This window comes from Thunnus maccoyii, chromosome 12, assembly GCF_910596095.1.
Source record: "Thunnus maccoyii chromosome 12, fThuMac1.1, whole genome shotgun sequence".
Classification (NCBI taxonomy): Eukaryota; Metazoa; Chordata; class Actinopteri; order Scombriformes; family Scombridae; genus Thunnus; species Thunnus maccoyii.
This window is the reverse complement of record NC_056544.1, coordinates 9,559,305-9,578,124: the sequence shown is the minus strand read 5'-3', so window position 1 is coordinate 9,578,124 and position 18,820 is coordinate 9,559,305. Positions and strand designations below refer to the sequence as shown.

Here is an 18,820-nt window from a genome sequence, read left to right as displayed (position 1 = left end):
TTTCAAGCGTTGTGCTCTTTTGGACCTCCTACCTCTCCGTAGTAGAAGCTGATTGGCCAGCTGTTTGCTGTCATCCAATCACACCACGTACCTGCTTGTGCATAGGCTGGTGCTTTTTCTACCGGAATCGGACGATGTGGCTGTCTATCCTGGTCTGTGCCCGGTTGGTCGGCACTTAAAACTTCTTTCTTTTGACAGAGAGCTGCTGTGAACTCCGGGCAGACATGGAGAGAGTTGTCCTGGTAACTGGCGCCAACAGGTAAGATTACTGAAGTGATAAATAGACACTCAGTTTGTCACGAAGTGGCGCCTCTTGCTCTCTTAGAAACTCTGAAATGTGACTGAATGTGTCCTGTGGGAGAGCAGGCTGTAAATTACCTCCTCCTGACACATTAACTGCTTGTAAATCTGTGATAAACTGCCTGCGATGTAAGTTAGTAATGTTTGCCAGTTGATTCAATTCACTATGTTTTTTGTATCTGCGTCAGTCAGACATATAAAGTATATACAATGTAACGTGTCTTTTTTAACATTTAATATTTTTCTCAGCACTCTATGCACTCTCCACTTCCGTCCAGTTTAATTCATTGGGCTTTATTGGCATGAAAGTTTCGAGAATAGTGTTGCCAAAGCATCAAAATACAATTTGTCCAAATATTTGGACAATACAAAATAACAATAATATGAATACTAACACAACATTAAGATTGATATATATTAATTATATACACACAGTATACTGTCCCTCAGGTTGTGGCATGTTGATACATATTATAAATAGTGAGCAACAAGATATGTTCACAGTTCACACAAACAGTTTCATCTGTATATAGTCATTACTTGTCTATATTTCTGAGGATTGTTGTGTTCTTACTGTGTGTAAGTACATTACAGAGAGCCACTTAACTGGAGTCACATTCTTTGTATGTGTAAACATACCTGGCAAATAAAGATGATTCTGAAAAAATACCTATATAAATAATGTAATGTTTAAAAATAGCCTACAGAAAAATTCAGAAATATTAAAAGTAAAATAAATAATACATACAGTATATATGTAACAAATAACAGTGATGCACAGTTCTGTCCTTACATTTCTAAACTCTAAAGCCCAACTGATAAATAAATAAATAATAAACATAAAATACTATCACCTACTTTGACTTCTTATTTTAGCAATAATTTAAAATAGAAAAAAAATACTACTTTCGAAAGTCTTTGATAACAGGACATTACCCATGAGCAATCATGTTGCATCCCTCTAACCTCTATTCAATGCACTGATCTGGGCTCTGTGGATCAAAATTATGTGATTTACAAGAGTAATATACCGTAAATCCTCATTATCCACTTAGATAATACAAATTTAAAGCTATTATCCCCAGTTAGACCTTGAGACTGCAAACAAATGTTTCCAATCTATTATTACAATACCTTTACTCCAAGAGAGTCCTCTATGTTTACCAGTGGATTTACTCAATCTGGGTTATGATCACCCGGTTCCTCAGAGAAAGTTTGCTTACATGTGTGCATTGTCATGTTTGTCTGCAGTGGCATCGGCCTGGCCTTGTGTGACAGGCTGCTCACAGTAGACAGCCAGCTTCGGCTTTGTCTGGCCTGCAGAAACATGCAGCGGGCTCAGGCTGCCCGCTCCGCCCTCCTGACCTCTCACACCGATGCCCATGTGGACATAGTGCACCTTGATGTGGGCTCTGTGCAGTCAGTGCTCACTGCTGCACAGGAAGTCAACGCCAGGTAAGACACCATAGATACACAGCCTCTATAGCTCCTTGTTCTCTTCACTCTGTGGTTTCAGCACCTAAAATGTGTTTCCACAGGTACGGCAGAATTGACTTTCTATATCTAAATGCGGGAATTATGCCCAATCCACAAGTGGATATCAAAGCCTTATTCAAAGGCCTGTTTTCCAGGTAAACCTCCAAAGCCAGCTCACCACTTACTTTATTTTGATTTGATTTTTTTCATATTGGCATAAAGCTGTGGCTGTCATCAGTGCAACTTGTTTCTGATTGTCCATACTGTTATGTAATATTGTACCTTCCCCTCTGCAGGAATGTCATCAACATGTTTGCGACAGCAGAGGGTCTCTTAACTCAACAGGATCGCCTCAACTCAGATGGCCTGCAGGAAGTTTTTGCCACCAACCTCTTTGGTCATTTCCTCCTGGTACACCAGACTGCACACCTGCATGAATTTAAATCTAAAAGATGCCATAATCTGACATAATATAGTCTTTTTTGTTATATATTGTAGCAAAATATTGTGGTAGTATATGGTATATTTATTGTCATGAGCAATAAATATTGCAATGTAGTACATTTTCAGTGAGTTATTAACCTCAATCCATTAATTGTTATAAAACACTTGTAGCAGTATATTGTATGTAGAATATAATAAGGCAGCTATTATGATGTAAGATGCCTTTACTGGTTGGGTAACTACATGCAGTAGTGTAGATTAAATATTCTTTTCACAGCTTTGATGTTGCATTGTAATTATAATCAAGTCACTGGCACTCATGAACTTCACCTGTGACAGTGTTCTCTGTCTGTGGGCCTGATGTTCATGTCTCTCTGGTCTAGATCAGGGAGTTGGAGCCTCTGCTGTGTCAACCAAGTCACACATCAAGGGTAGTGTGGACCTCCTCGAGTAACGCCCGCCACTCTGCCTTCAGCATCGAGGACATACAGCACAGAGATGGGACGGAGCCTTACAGCTCCTCCAAGTACGCCTCAGACATGCTCAGCCTGGCGCTCAACAGACACAAGAACAGCCAGGTTTGTATGTCACACACTCTGCAGACTGCTGGTACAGTAATGACTATCACTGCAAGCACTCAATTGATGGAATTGTTATTCCAAACCAGTCAGTGAGGAGTGGAAGTCGGAAATATGATATCAGTCATGCACTTAAATGTTTTCTAAATTTTTCTTGGGGGCAACGAAAAACAAGCTGTAAACACAACATTAACATTTTAACATCATCTAAAGTGGTTTAGATGAACATGTTGGCATTGACTGCCACTTATTCATCCAGCAGACATGAGCAACATTAGCATTCATATGGAGTCGTGTTTCTGGCCGCTTGACAAATTGACTTCATTGAATACATCTTTCTCATTTCTTTTTATCAGGGGCTTTTCTCCTCTGTGATCTGCCCTGGGCTGGTGATGACCAATCTGACCTATGGTATCCTCCCCTCCTTCTTCTGGACTCTCCTCATGCCCATCATGTGGCTGGTGAGTTGATTTTTTTTTTCTTTGTGTCTGTTCTACTTATCTGTGTGAAATGCACATATTCTATGTTTCATTTGACCAGAACTATTAACAGTCTCATGTGTTTTTTTTTTGTTTGTTTGTTTTCTTGTGCTGAACAGATTAGAGTCTTCACCAACACATTCACACTCACACCGTACAATGGAGCAGAGGCACTGGTATGTCATCAGACCATGCTGATACTGAAAGAAAAAGTCTTTAAGGATTTATATCTCTACTGTGAATGAATCATAAACATGAAATCCTGCTCTGGCCTTTCTTTCACAGCACTGGCTGTTTCTTCAAAAGTCAGAGTCTTTGGATCCGAGGGCAAAGTATCACAGTTTAACATCAGGACTTGGAACTAACTACACTCAGCCTCGACAGGTGAGTAACTTGAGTACATCACTTACGCTGGCGTTTTACTGCTCATGGTGTGCTTATGTGAACCTCATAGCCCAAATGTTAGTATTGCAGTAATTAAAACATAAGAGTGCCAAGCAGGAAGAAATGGAAAAATGTTATTAATGTGTGATCTGAGACTATTTTCTGTGTTTATATTCTTGTTTCAGATGGACATTGATGATGGCATGTCAGAGGTGCTTTATGAGAAACTTCTTGAACTTGAGAAAGGGGTCAGAAGGAAACTGACTGAAAGAAATATAGAGTAGATAGTTTACTCTTTGGAAATGGACCATGTGTAATTTGTAATGAGAAACATCAACGGTGCTCTTCGTTATTTCATGCTTGCCAATTTATACTATTGAGATATGGGTTTGCACGACCATACTTCTACCTCAGCTTTGATCTGTTTCATGTCATCAGTGATCTTGTTAGCTGTAGGAGCTGCGCAGCCAGGTCACAAAGCCACTTGGTAACCACAATCATAATAAAATCAGCAACAAATTACAGAGAAACACTAGATGAAACATTTTCATGACAATAGAAAAGGGGTGAGGTTTTGATTTTCCTCAGATTCAGCATTGACACGTGTGATCACTGATGTTAATATGATATTCCCTTCTTATATTTTTCATGTCTAATTTCAAAGACGTTTTTATATGTAAATTGATGATAATTGCGCTGCTATTGAACTTTTTATGTGACTTTTATGTTTGTGATCTCATAGTCATTTATTGATGAGACACTACTCTCAAATTGTCTTCTTAATAAATCCAAGACGTATCATGAATATCAACCTTCATACATGAGCTGCGATATTCACACTACTACAAAACTCTACAAAACTCTTTGTTTTGTAAGGCCCTTACAAACCCCTGTTTAACACAAACAGATGTTTTGAGGTAATTTGCTGATAAAAACGTCTTCTCTGCACTATGTGGCTTACAGCTCTCTGATTCTTTTATTTTGGTTGTACAACTTAATTGGTACTTTCAAGTGGGGTCCTATTTTTCATGGAAGACATTTTTTACATGTCACAGTAGGAAAAGCACAGATAAATAATAAAATTTATGTCTGTAACGTGTGCTTTTCCTGTTATGTCAAGTCAAATGTCTGCTGTGAAAAAGGGATAATGATTTGAATTTGTAAGTTGAATTGTTGCAATTTTTTGTAATTAAGTACTTTTGTAATAAATGCTTTTCTTTGTTCATAGCATGGCACTAATGTGCAGAAAACATGTTATTAACCTTTTTTTGAAAAGGGAACAATGTGACGTCCTGTGGCTTTGGTTTTGAGCTCTAAACGCACCACCTACATCTCAAGTCAACATTTTAATCTCAGAAAAAGCCTCTTTTCTAACTACTCACATCACTCATGGACATTGTTTTCTACTTTAATAAGTCAGAAAGGATCTCAAAGAATAATCATTATCATGACAGAAGGAAGGACATATAGCACAATTCAAATGGATTGGAAATGTAAAATATTTGATCTATGCTACCAATCAAAGCAAAAAGGAACTTACCTATTGATTTTCTGGATGAAGATGGGTGAAAAATCATACTCCACTGTCCAGGCAGACATGTGCCAACTCTTTGCTGTTGTAGAGTGCTGCTGCTGCAAGCTGATGCTCCAGCAGCACATTTCTAAATCTTTTAGCGCCACCTACAGGTGAAACTGTATCAAATGCTACAGACTATGTCAGCATCCCCATCTGCACAATTTTGCTTAATTTGGTTACCATGGAATATTACATTAAAGAGATACTGTGGCAGTTAATAAGTAGCATAGTGGTGTTTTATTAATAGCCACATGGTGGGGCTATTGGTGACATGCTTCAATATGTTGTGCACGTTCTCATAGAGAAATTGTGTGCTGACTTTCTTTTTATAATAGAGGACAGAATTGTAGAAATATCATATTATATTATTACTAAAGCGCCCCTTGTGGGTAGAATTGTATGAAATGTTACATACTTGTGCAGTGCGGCCATATGTACAATATTCCCACATTTGTTGCATATGAAAATATGAAATTTTGGATTGAAGTAAGTTGATCAAAAAAAATCTGATTTCATTTATTTGTGTGGAATAAATAGAAAGTAAACACTGGCTCACTCTCACATTTTCTGCAACACACTGGCTGCACAGCATTCTGGGAGACATGATCCCACCAACAGCAGGGTCGCCCAATGAGAAATAGGTTACCTAATTAATTAGTTAACCTCAGTGATAGTGAAACAAATTACTACATTAATGTAATATTATCTCACATCTGTCTCTAGGCTAAAAAGTCTATGCATATTGTATAAATCTGTAGTACATTAAGATTGTATTATAATTAACGAGTTCACTCTATTTCAGCATTTTAAAAATAAATATTAAATTTCTTGTTATTGGAAAAATGTATGTTAACAAGCACTTAGAGCAATGGTTTCTGTAGGGGAAATATTTATGTTCCCCGGGTCATTCTCTGGTCATTTTCTATACTGGGAGCAGTAAGTCACGACCTGTCTGTTTCAGAGCGGTTCATCTCTGTGTCTACTGAGGCGGGCTGGGATAAGCAGCTGTCTTGATAAGGCTGGGTGTATCCTATGGCAACCAAGGCTGGGTGGAGATATGTTGTGTTTTGTACAGACGGTCAGACTGGTTTCCTCATAGAATGGATAGCATGTGACCTGTGTACAGACTACGTGACTTCAGTTAACTTTAATCAGCACAGTGTCTTGTTTATAGTTCAATACCCAATAGAGGCATAGATGAATAAAGAATAACCTTATTTGGAGGTAGTAAGAGTAAGGATTTGGTGAAGGGTTTAAATAATCTTGTCTGGAAGTAGACGGCAGAGTTGAGTGGCATTGTACCGTGTTTCACTTGTACTGTAACTCTAACTACTGTAACTAGCTTCCCTTCAAGGGTCACAAGATATATCTGAGGGGTCATGAGACAATGCTAGATAGAATACAAGAAAAATTAAAAAAAATACATATTTCTGCAACAAATTCTGGCTTTTTATCATTATTTGCTGTTTTATTGTGAACTAGACTTTAAAGGGGGTATTATCCAAAAAAAATGGGTAAAATGAGTAAAGGAGGAAGGACACTGTTCCTTCAGGGAACAAACCAGGTGCAGCGAGGGCTGCCTTTCTGGCATTCCCTGGAGAAAGTGGAGTTCCCAGGCCAGCCATAAATAAAAACTATAATTGAATAATTTAATGTAATAATTCACAAATCTACCTTAAAATTTTCTCTCATGCTTTTTATTATGGTTATTATTGAATCACAACTACATTTTTCACATTTTTACAAACCATAATGTTGGAGTCATCAAATGCACGTGAGCTCAGTAACAGCAGCAGTCTCCTCTGTTGCTGCTTTCTTGTTGCGATATAGACACCACTGCCGGCCTTGTCTTCACCCAATAGCTGTATCATGTTTCCTCTACAGCAGGCTTCTTACCTTACAAGTTTTAAGTAGCTGTTTGTTTATGGTCTGGTGTTCTGCAGCCATCAACAGACCGCCAGCTGTCATCTGTGGCTGCTTTCACTACAAATCATACATTATGTTGCACAGTTATCTGGCTGGTTTAAATAAATGAAACATGTGCTGAGGTCTGTATGCTGTTTTTAAATAGGTGATGTTCAAAATAGTACCTCCTCCTGTTTTGCTTGCTAAACTTGACATACATGCAACAGCTGCCACACTGATTTGCAAGTTATTTGCCTTTTTGCCACCTCAGTTTGAGGTTTATTACTGTATTCTCAGTATTAAAGGGAAAGTTCAGTATTTTTCAACTTGGACCCTATTTTCCTAACTTTTTTCTAAGTGAATAATGGGGACAATTTTTGAAACTGGTCCAGTATTGAGTGAAATCGCCTCAGCCAGCAGCCAGAAAACAGGCTGAATTGTAATCCGACGGGGCAATAATGCCCGTCAATGTATGTCCACTAAATGTGCTTGTTTTTGCCACTGACAGGCTCAGATTGTTATCATAAGTGTCTGACAACATCATGGAAAGGACCATACAGAGAAATATAACGTATTTCTTTACCTTTCGCTCGATCCGATCTGCTTGTCACTGTGTCTAACCAAGTCTCGCTCAAGGAGAAGTCTCGTTCTTCCATGAGAGTTGAGTTGTTGTAGAAATCAGCTAATTAGTCCAAATTAGTCGAATCAAGTGGATATATTCTTCTAAGACTTTTTAGTGCAAAAGTTCTTCTTTTTGTTACTATACTTTCACTGAGGCTCAACAGAGAAACACAAAGAGGAAATTTTATACTAAAAAGACTGTCAGACTTGATTTGACCAACTCACACTGCCTCATATTAACTTGTGTATGTTCCATTTAAAGGATAGAGCTGCGATTTTCTATATTTTTCTTATTTTGTACAAATGTCATGTGCAGAGCCAAAACCAACAATGAACTCATCCACCTTACAAGTATTGTGTGGGTATCCAAAGTCTGATATATCATATTCCTCTGTGCCACAGACCTCTGTTGTTGCAGAAACTATTAAAAATGTGTCAGTGCTGCACTGGATGACTTGAGTTTTGCCTCTTGTGTGTATACAGTCTTTCCTCTTCTATGGTACAGAGGATGTTTTTTTATTTAGCTGTTTTTCACTGCAGGAGCCACCTTACCTGTTACTTAACTTCTTCTTTATCTGATCCACAGTCTTCATCTCTTTGATGTATTACACTTAATATTTACTTAATTTTATGTGTTATTCATTTAATTCTTTCTCCTCAATAGTGTATTTCTACTACTGAAACTTCTATGGTACATATGGCACCTACTACATCTACGTCTGTCCATCCTAACAGAGGGAACCCTTCCTGTTAAAGGGTTTTTGTGGGGTTCTTCTTTGTCCAAATTGAGAGTCTTAGGATAGAGGGTCCTGTATGTTGAAAAGATCTTCTCAGAAAAATTTGTATTTTTGAGTCACATGAAGATTTGTGATTTTGGCTTTACACATAAACTTGACTTATTGACTTAACTGGACTTAATCAATTCATCTGACTATAAAGAATCATTACAGACTTTTAATTGATTTTTGAGTAATAATATAAAACTTTTAATCTAGCTCGTCTTTTGTGTCCGTTAAAGTTTGTTTATTAACTTTTTATCCTGTATTAATCTGATTAAAGTTCTTCCTTTAGTAAAATTACATTTGCCTCAGTTTCTCTTTCAGTATGAAAAGACATATTTCTTCTTGTCAGTTACACGCAAGATAACCTATAAATCCATGCACTGTAAAATGAAGATAGAGGAAGAAAACAAAAGTCAAAAGATGAAGGTACATCAGAACTATATGTGCAGCCACACACTATCTGAAACACCAGAGAGCTTGTGCAGTGCCACACAAATATTAATTTTAGCCAGAATCTGATTTCATACAATCATGTCTTCCTGTGCTCATTCAGCTCAGTGGAGTCTGAAATTGTATTTTATCTGTACATATTTTATAAAACGGTGAAAAATCCTATTATATTTAATGAGAAAACCATTTCTCTCGTCAGCAGATATCAAAGCATCTAAATTACTGCTCAGAGAAAATGCACAAACATAAAGCCAAGTAATCAAACCTTAATTAGGGCAAATGTCCAAGCTTGGCTCACTTTATTAGATGCTTGTATTGCACTTTACTATGTGATTGCATTGCAGTGACCTTCTCTAAAAGCACTGAGCTGAAAATGATTCATTCATGCATTCTGGACAAGTTGTGCGCTTGTTTTTAAATCAAAGGCAAGACTCCAATACGAGCCTCAGCTTACGTGAAGAAGTGTTTGTGTGACAGCTTTTCTCACTGTGCTGAGGAGCTGACTCTGCAGAGGGCCGACTTGTCAGATATGTTACCACCAGCTGTTACTCAGCATGCCCCCATTGGCCTTAAGCCACACCATTTGCTGCTTTTTATAAACTGACAAATCCCACTTAATCTTAGCATCAGCAGCTGCATTTACAGAGTGCCAGTGAATTTTTAGCAACAATTGTATCTGTCTTATTTATTATATTGGTGTTTAATTTTAGAAATGAGTCAAGAACTCCTGTAAACAAAACATTGGATATTTATATAATGACATGCATGCACATTATTCCCTGTCAATTGTTGTGAAGTAGTTGACTTTGTTACAGCATCATGTAGGAAAAGCTGTTTTTCCAATAGGAGCCACATAAATCTATTGAGAGACATTGGACGTTTCCATATGCATGTGACGTCCACTCAGAGATCAAAACCCGGATTATTGTAAGAGGACATGAGAGCACATCATTACATAATGTAAATAAAAACATTGCAGGCAGCGCGTGTTCACATTGGTGCGCGCTACACGATGTCCCGGATGATGCTCGTACCGGAAGAGAAGGGGCAGCTCTCCCAGCCATTTTGTGGCAGCATCCCGCGAATTGTTCGCATCAAGCCTCGTAGAATCGGAGGTGAATCCCGCTGAAGGGGCGCCATCATGCCCGGACACCTGCAAGAAGGCTTCGGCTGCGTCGTGACCAACCGGTTCGACCAGTTATTGGACGATGAGTCCGACCCGTTTGAGATCCTGAAAGCTGCAGAAAACAAGAAGAAGGAGGGGGCCGCCGCTGGGGCCACCAAGACCGCGGCTCAAGCTGCCAAGCAGCCGAAGAAGGAGTCACAGAAGGACAGGAAGAACCCGCTGCTCGACAAGAAGGAGGAGAGCCAGGCTCCAGTCCCCCTGAAGAAAGAAGGTAAACATTTCCACCTGCGCTCCCGCTCATGTGCACTGCATGTTTTCTTTTTCGTGTTTTTGTGTCAGCTGTCATGTGCAGCTCCTGCTAGCTGCTGCTGGGTCTGAGGTCAACATGGACCCTGTCCTGTTGTTGTTATTATTAGAGGACAGACTCATAATTCCTCTCAGGCTGAGGTCAGTCGAGAAGAGCTCTCTGCTCCAGAGGATAACTGTGACTCTCAGGTTTAATGCAAGCTTGTGTGGCGAGCTTGTGTCGCAGAAATGGTTCCTAGCAGCATCCGTGTGGACGGCGCAGTGTTGGTTACTGGTTACTGGCTGATGCTTCGTGCACTGGCTGCGCAGCTCTGTTAGCAGCTGCAGGCTGTGCAAAGCAAATGCGCAACATATTTACCTGCGGACTGGTAAAACTAGACAGACGGCTCATTATTTGAATTTATCATGACTCCTCTGAGTGAAAGGCTGTATTTTTTTTCCCGTGTTAAGTCGTCCTTAATGAATTCAATAACAACAGGGTTGAGTTAATGAAAAGACAGGCCCGCGGTTAGCCAGCAGTGTTAATAATTGCAGTAATGGAAAGTGGTTTGTGCTTTTAAAGCTGCAGACAGGAGAGGTGACACATTCCCTCAAGAGTGTAAATATATCACCTCACATGACTGTTGACATGTTTACTGCACGTGTATGTGGTGAAAAGTTATGTTGACATGTAAACACACTCATTAAAGTACATAGTTCAAACACCAACAGAGCTATGGAAACTTTGACTGATTTTACACATGCACTTTTGATTGACAGGCATCAGGCGGGTGGGTCGGCGGCCAGACCAGCAGGGTCAGCCTGGTTCCCAGCATCAGGGTGGGCAGGGTGAGGGGCGACCCGGAGACAAGAGGCCGGACCGGAGACCTCCTCGTGAGCGCCGCTTTGAGAAGCCCACCGAGGACAAGCCTGAAGGAGGTGGAGAGTTCTCTGCAGACAAGTGAGTGGCTGTGAGGAACGATGAAGAGCGTATTTAAACATAGTCAACAACCCCAAGGCAGTCTGGTGCGATCACACGATCAGTGTGGGGGGGTGTGTGCAGGGATTAAGTGTGTGCAGCTATTGATGTAATCGTAGCCCACTTAACCTCAATGTCAAAGCCCAGCCATCTGTAAACTGCTAGTTTTTGGAGCTGGGCTGCTCTCTTTGACATTTTTATTATAACCTCTGATATTAAGATTACATATGCATGTGTCGCATGAGTTTGGATTGGATTGTTTTTTTGTTTTTTTTAAATGAGTTCATCTGTTTCTGTCCATCAGGCCTTCTGGAGACAGGCCCCCAAGAGGGCGTGGTGGCGGCCGGGGTGTGCGTGGTGGAAGAGGTCGGGGTATGGGCCGAGGAGACGGCTTTGACTCCCGTGGGAAACGCGACTTCGACAGACACAGCGGCAATGACAAATCGTGAGTCAGATCTGAACTGGGACCTCAATAGACCAGTGAATCCATAAATAGAAAAGACTTCTTACTTGTTCAGTCTTTGTTATTTACCATTGAAAGATATTTTCTGGTACTATGTAAATTACCCAACATTGCCCGGAACAGTTTGGACTGTAAACATCACTTGTGTTTGGCATAAAAGGGGGATGTTGAGTAACTTAGACGCAGGTTTTGCTTATTTATTTGAATTTGCAGTAATTTCCCCTTTTGTTTCACATAAACAAGCTTTATTTCACTTTTCTTTTTCATGCTGCATTGAACAACAGCCTGAATTCCCAGAAACACGTTCAGCCCAAATGGCATCACAAGAAAAAAATCTTTCTCAATTCTCAGATTAGGATCAGCAGATCCCTGTTTTTTCCCTCCACATTACTAATCTACTGTTGACTACAGACTTGGTGTCAAGGGTTGTTGGTGGTAGAGAATTCCTCTTCATTGTGGGCAGTAACTATTTTTAGACTTCTTACATCAGTGTGTGTGTGTGTGTGTGTGTGTGTGTGTTTTCCTTTCTGTTTGTTCCAGCAATCAGAAAAGTGAGGAGAAGCGCAGCGGCAGCGGCTCACACAACTGGGGCAATGTGAAGGATGAAGTGAGGTGAGTGTTCAAGAGTAGACACACAACCTGTTTATCTGAGCGATACTGTCTGCGAGATGATAATAATACACATCTGATCTTTGTACAGACTTTTCTTACTGTGAGTGGTCCGTATAAAGGAACTCTCTCTTTTATTAAAACAAGTGCACCAGTTTGAATGGAACAGGACACTCAAACAGTACATGCAACAAGAGAAAAATGCAGATTTGGTTACTCTGGCAAAGGCTCTGCCCTCTGTAGTCAGATAATTTTACAGCTAATGGTAACATGATATGTGTATCCAGTAAACTACATTTAATGTGACAGTTTTCCTTGGTTTTTCTATATTTAAATCACCAGATTAATGACAGCTTTACGTTAAAAGTGTACAATTCACATGCTAAATAGTCTGAAAATTCAAGTTTATGTGTAAAGCCAAGCAATGGGTTGACAAGGCTGCTATGTGTCTGTGTTTCCAGTGAGGCTGAACAGGCTCCAGCTCCTGAGACGACCCCAGAGGGAGAGGAACATGCACCTGCCGGTTCTGAGAACAAGTGAGTATTCATTTCCTGTCAAAAGCTCAGGTTTCAGGTGATGTTTGGATGCTCCATAAAGAAATTTCACCTGTTTAAGAGTTCTAGTAAACCGTTGTTTGCAGCTACATATTACAGCTCACTGTGATGTTTTCTTTTGGTTATAATGCAAAACATTTGGCACATATTTGTGTAAGACATTTGAGGATCTCTTCCGCCTTGATTCAGTCTGTATACAGACACCAGAGGCTGCTTCTCGTCTTTCACACTCATGTTCATTTACTCTGCAGTCACTGAAACAGGACTTCTGAGAGACCAACATGTCCTTTTTGCTGGTACTCAGCAGCACTGAAACACAAAGGACGACTGGCAAAATGTCTGGATAATGACAAGTTGGTCTGTGTCACACACAAGCATTTCCATCACAAATAGGGATGTCAATGATTAATCGATCAATAATGCAGAAGACAAGGGACGTGCAGTGTAACTGTTCTGTAGATTTGTTGTAGTATGTGGTTGCACCACTAGGTGGAGCTTCTTAGACTTTAATAAGGTTGGGTTACAGGTGTGTTCAGTGACCACCCTTAAGGGCTGCACTAATTGTAAAACAAACACACCTCTCTGCCATCCACAAAAGAAAAAAGTTGCAGCGCGCCTCGATCTGCTGCATGGTTGTATAATAAGATCTGCTCACTGTCATGTTGATGAACTCTGAAGCATAAAGTTGTGAAAATTCACGGAGTTGTTTTTTGGCGGATGACCAGTTTAGCTATCTGAGGCTCATGCTAACGTTAAACTAGCATGTTGAACAGAAACAGCTGCTCAGTTAATGCAAGCTGAGAGCTGAGTGTCAGACAGCAACATGCTTCCAACAGAATCAAAACAAAAGTGATGAACTGTATAAGTGACACTCCCTGCTCTGGGTATAAATGCATTTTAGCAGTGACAGTAAATGGACAGATAAGGTTGGAGCGACAGTATTTGTACATCTGTTGCAGCTGAGCAGCTGTTTCCAACAGCTGGACTAACGTTAGCTACAGTGAACACACATCACTCCATCATGTAGATCAGGTCTGTGTATTGTTTTATATAAAAGCAGTCAGACTGAAGTCTGTTGTGGGGAGATTGGGGTAACAAGTTTTATATTTATAGGATACCGTTACGGGTTATTTACTATTTAAGGCTGCTGCAATTTTGATTAATTGTTAGATTTGTCCAACACATCTGTCATTCAAGTGACTTGTCATTTACTTGATCTGTTCTTTTAACTCTCAATGTCTCTGATTTGGCGTCCAGCATCGGTCACATCAGTAGTTCAAACAGTGGATGACCAGGTTGAATTAACTGATAATCAATTGTTAAGGCAGCCGACTATTGCTTGAACAAATTGCTTACAATTTTCATCCCTTGTCACAAAGCTTTAGTGAGGATGGGATAAACATTGTCACTGACCTGCTTGGCCTCTGGATTACAGAGCATGTATAGAGCTAAGAGGATTGGCGGTTTTCAGGTTTAAGTTCCTACATACATTGTTGTATGCTGGCTTTCCAGGGAGAATGAGGTGGAAGAAGTTAAAAACGAAGGCCCCAAAGAGATGACCCTGGACGAGTGGAAGGCCATGCAGGACAAGGAACGCACCAAGGTGGAGTTCAACATCCGTAAGCCCAACGAAGGAGCCGACAGCCAGTGGAAGAAAGGATACGTTCTGCACAAGTCCAAGAGTGAAGATGTAAGTATGGGAGGACTGACTTGTTGTGTGGTCCGACTGAACAGAACAGACATGTTTTCCCTTTTTAACTGACACTACACCGGCTCTGTGCAGGCTCATGTTCCAGCTTTGTCCAAATACACATCACTGACATGTATTTTCAACAGTTTAAAAAATAACAGTTTAACCAGACAAATATAATGAACCACATACTCTCAAGGTGTTGCCTTTTCTAAGTTTTAGTTTTCTAGCACAAAGTGAAAAGCCCAGATAACATGAAGTATGTAGACAGGAAACATGCAGACTTATGGACTGATACCATAACTGAAGCTTTGTGTGTTTGAATTCTGTGTACACAGCTTGAATTTTATCAGTGTGAGACAGAAACGGAACCAATGTGGACACTAGGACTGCAACTGACAATGATTTCCATTATTGATTAATCATTTGCTCTATAAAACATCAACATGTCCACCACATTACCCCAGAGCACGAGGTGACATGTCTTTTTCTGTCTGACTAACAGTCTAAAACCCAAAAATATGACATTTACTGTAATGTAAATGGCCTGGTTGTTGTTTCTGTGTGACCTACTATAACGTGTAATTCTCATATTTGAGAACTTTGAAGCATCAGATGTTTGGCATTTTTGCTTAAAAATGTTTACCTGTGTAGACTTTTGGTTATTGTGCTGTTGCCTTTTTAAACAATTTTAAAAACTGACCTCTCTCTGTTTGCTTTTCTTTTTAATTAATGTAGTGTAAATAGAAAATGATCATTTGTGTTTTTTAGTGTCTTTATTGCAATTTCTGTGTGAACTTGGTGTTGCACACACATGCTTGCTTGTAGGTTGTTGTTGAGGTCTTTGTGACCTTCTCATCTGTGTGTTTCAGAGGCCTGTCGGTGCTTTGATTGATGCCTCAGAGACGGAAGCAGAACCACCAACTCTGTACAAGGTGCCTGCAGTTCCCGCTTTGGTCTGTCATTCACACACTCCATAAAAACATTTCACTTCTAACAATCTGTATAGTGATTTATGTAATGCACCTACAAATATGGAGAATAATATAATCATGTTTAATTGTGGTGGTTGATGTTGGTGTTAAGCAATACACACTAAAAGAATAAAAAAGAACACTCACTTCAGTATTCTTTGAAAAACGAATACAGAGTGCAGTCAAACTCTAACCTACTTGTTATCATCATCTCTTTTCAGCAGGCCACCGCTGACGAGTCCAGTGACCACCACTTCCGCAAACCAGCCAACGACATCACATCTCAGCTGGAGATCAACTTTGGAGACCTTGGCCGCCCCGGCCGCGGGCGTGGGGGCGCTCGCGGAGGCAGGGGAGGCCGTGGCGGGGGAGGCAGCAGGACAGCACGCGGGGGAGGACGTTCCGAAAAGGTAACAATAAAAGCTGTTGTCACTGCTAGCAACAAAGGTTTTAGTGTCCTCACAAAAGATCGAGTTCACTGACCGTGAACAAGGCCTAAGCCTAAAAGCACTGACTTGGAAAACGTGCTGCGGAACACAGACGCTGTCACAACAGACTAATAACCACATGCTCCACGATGCAAAACACAACAGACTGATCTCATGTCAGCGGGGAGGCTTTCTGCAGTGATGGTGCTTAGTTCTGTGAAGTCTATCTGTGAAATATTAGAGAACAGGAATGGGTATTGTTAGGATTTGATAGTTTTTCATTTTAATGGGATTAAAATTTATAAATAGGTGCACCAGTGCTGAATGCAGAGAGAGAGAGATGTAAACCAGTGACAGGCTGTGTAGTTTGCATGTGGTTTGTTACAGAAAAAAAACAAGCCTGCAGGCAAAGTAAAAATGCAGAACATTAAATGAATGAATGAAGTTCAGCTACTGATAGCCATACCAAATGATGCTGGAGCTTACAGGTATTATGCCTCTGACCAGTCAGGAGCCGGCACCAATTTCAGACCAGTCCTCATTACCCATTCCAAGTGAATCTGTCACAATTTCCTAAAACCCAACTTGATGTCCTCACACTGCTTATTTTGTCCAAAAACTATTCAATTAACAGTGATATGAAACCAAGAAATGCAGCAAATCATCATATTTGCAGCAAGGGTTGATGCTTGAAAAATGACTTGCTGATTGATTTTATGTTGATCAATTAACTGACTTGCAAACTGTCACTGATCGTCCTCTAATTAACTTATTCTTTACTTAGACATTTACTGATTTTAAATGACAATTGTGTATTTGATGTAGACAAAGTTATTTTACAGCTGCTCATGTTTAGACAACAAGGGGCTGAAACTAATCATTATCAGTTAAACTGACATTTATTTTCTCAAACATTTCTGCTGTTTAACCATGTCCTTTTTCTTGTGTGTTTTTTTTTTTTTTCCCCCACCAGGCTAGTGGAGTGTCAGTCCCCAATGTGGATGATCCTGAGGCCTTCCCAGCTCTGGCCTAAAGGCTCCTTTTCCACCACCAGCCCACCCATCAGCCCTTCCGGGGCCCCCCCCTCTACGAGGCTTGCATGCTTACCACATCTTCAAGTATATAAGAAAACAGAGAAAAAAAAAAAAAGATTTTAATGACAAAAAAAAGACTGTCATCCCATACCACTCACACCACCAGAGGACTAAAATTTTACCTGTTTTAAAGGAGAACAAAAGACAAAAAAAAAGGCGAAAAAAGGACCTCTTGTTACACTGAAGTTTTGTATTTAGGAACATGAAAGCAGGGATGTTTTCATACTTTCTTCTTTTTTTCAGAGATTATGCATACTTCATTGACTTTTTTTATTTTATTTTTTTGTTTTGTGCTGCTAGAATTTATGCATTTCTGCGATTAGGTTGAAGTGTGTGTATCTCTTCCCCTGAAGCTTTTGTGCTCGTTCCTCATGACTTTAGCTCAGTATTATGGGATCATCTTAGAAAAGACTTTCTACTGGAGTGTCCCCCCCCCCGCCCCCACCCCTCCCAGTAATACACACTGATGTGGTAGCACTACACTACATAGGAAACTTGTAATAGATATCTGAAGTATGGCTTAACATGCATTTAAAGTGTAATTACTCTGATCCTGACTACCCATCCCGTTTGGGAGGCACAAATTCAGGATGGGTAACCAGGCGAAGTGACTTCCTACTAAAGCTTGGTATTTTTCTGCTTGTTGTGCAGTGAAAGTAAATGCCTCTTTTTCCTTTTTTGATAGCTTGCCTTTTTTTTTTTTTGGTGGACCAGTGGTTAGTAATGCTTTGTATCCCCTGATCCAGATGTGCTTCCTGTGTTTTCAGGGTGTCCCAGGGCCCAATGTATATCTTTAGGCTGGTCCTCTTAGGTCATACAGACTGTACTACTTGTATCTTCAGGACCACTAAGCAAATATTGTATTTTTTTTTTTTTGTTAAGTGTGTGTGTGAGAGAGTGTGTGTGTGCGCGTGAGGGTATGAATGCAGCAAAGTGTGAAGCTGAATGTGTGATTTTTGACAGCTAGTTACTTAGAATTTAAGTATTCCTCTGCTATGAACTTGCCAGTCTCAAATGGTAGACTGTAAGTTCTCGCCTGAAGTAGTTCATAATGTCTTTTGAGAAGTGATTGTTGAAATCTAGGTGAGAATGATAGATAGACCGTTGACATATCTTGCTCTTAGAGTATCTGTATTGTCTTTCAGATCTCAAAGCACTTGGTTTTATCAGCACCAGTCCTCTGAACACCCCCCCCTCCCCTTCCCTCCCCTTCCCTTCCCTTCTGTAAACCATAATTGCTGTTTTTTATTTTTACTTTGTCAGTGCAGCAGCACCAATGCATAATTTGTCTGAAAGAAATGTCTGCTGTCATTGTGGAACAATCAAGAGCTACAGAATGTAATGTAAACTAATGGTGCTTTTAGCCACCTGTGTCAGCATTTCCAGTAAGCATTTTATTTTAATGAAGCGGGTATATTTCACATTGGGTTGGGTTGGGGCGGGTGGGTGGGGGGGGTTGTATTGTAGACATGATGGAGTGATTTTAAAGCTTTACATGCTGTGCTCTGCAAAGACTTGCTGGTGATGCACTGATACAGACGGCTGGAGCAGTTTTCTTGTAGGACTGTTTGAGCCACATGACGGTAAAACGTTCTCTGCAAACATCCCTGTTCTAATAAATTT

At 40.1% G+C, this 18,820-nt stretch overlaps 2 protein-coding genes across 5 annotated transcripts; both read left to right on the top strand.

Moving 5' to 3' along the window:
* Positions 1 to 59: 59 nt before the first annotated feature.
* LOC121908705 (3-keto-steroid reductase/17-beta-hydroxysteroid dehydrogenase 7-like) lies at positions 60 to 5,787 on the top strand. The gene is made up of 9 exons (XM_042428932.1): positions 60 to 259; positions 1,552 to 1,755; positions 1,839 to 1,931; positions 2,073 to 2,187; positions 2,604 to 2,798; positions 3,155 to 3,259; positions 3,397 to 3,453; positions 3,563 to 3,661; positions 3,847 to 5,787. Exons 1-9 carry the CDS (start codon positions 225 to 227, stop codon positions 3,943 to 3,945), a joined length of 1,002 nt encoding a protein of 333 aa, XP_042284866.1. The 5' UTR covers positions 60 to 224; the 3' UTR covers positions 3,946 to 5,787.
* A 3,912-nt stretch (positions 5,788 to 9,699) lies between these two features.
* Positions 9,700 to 18,292, top strand: serbp1b (SERPINE1 mRNA binding protein 1b). Of its 4 annotated transcripts, none has more exons than XM_042427611.1 (9): positions 9,700 to 10,392; positions 11,187 to 11,367; positions 11,690 to 11,830; positions 12,389 to 12,460; positions 12,919 to 12,993; positions 14,524 to 14,701; positions 15,574 to 15,657; positions 15,897 to 16,085; positions 17,077 to 18,292. In XM_042427611.1, the coding sequence occupies exons 1-9, from the start codon at positions 10,137 to 10,139 to the stop codon at positions 17,134 to 17,136; spliced, it is 1,236 nt and encodes a 411-aa protein (XP_042283545.1). In that variant the 5' UTR covers positions 9,700 to 10,136; the 3' UTR covers positions 17,137 to 18,292. The 4 variants fall into 4 exon arrangements, with proteins under 4 accessions (XP_042283545.1, XP_042283548.1, XP_042283546.1 ...); XM_042427614.1 differs by having other exon boundaries at positions 9,701 to 10,392; positions 15,574 to 15,636; positions 15,900 to 16,085; XM_042427612.1 differs by having other exon boundaries at positions 9,703 to 10,392; positions 15,900 to 16,085.
* Positions 18,293 to 18,820: the final 528 nt, after the last annotated feature.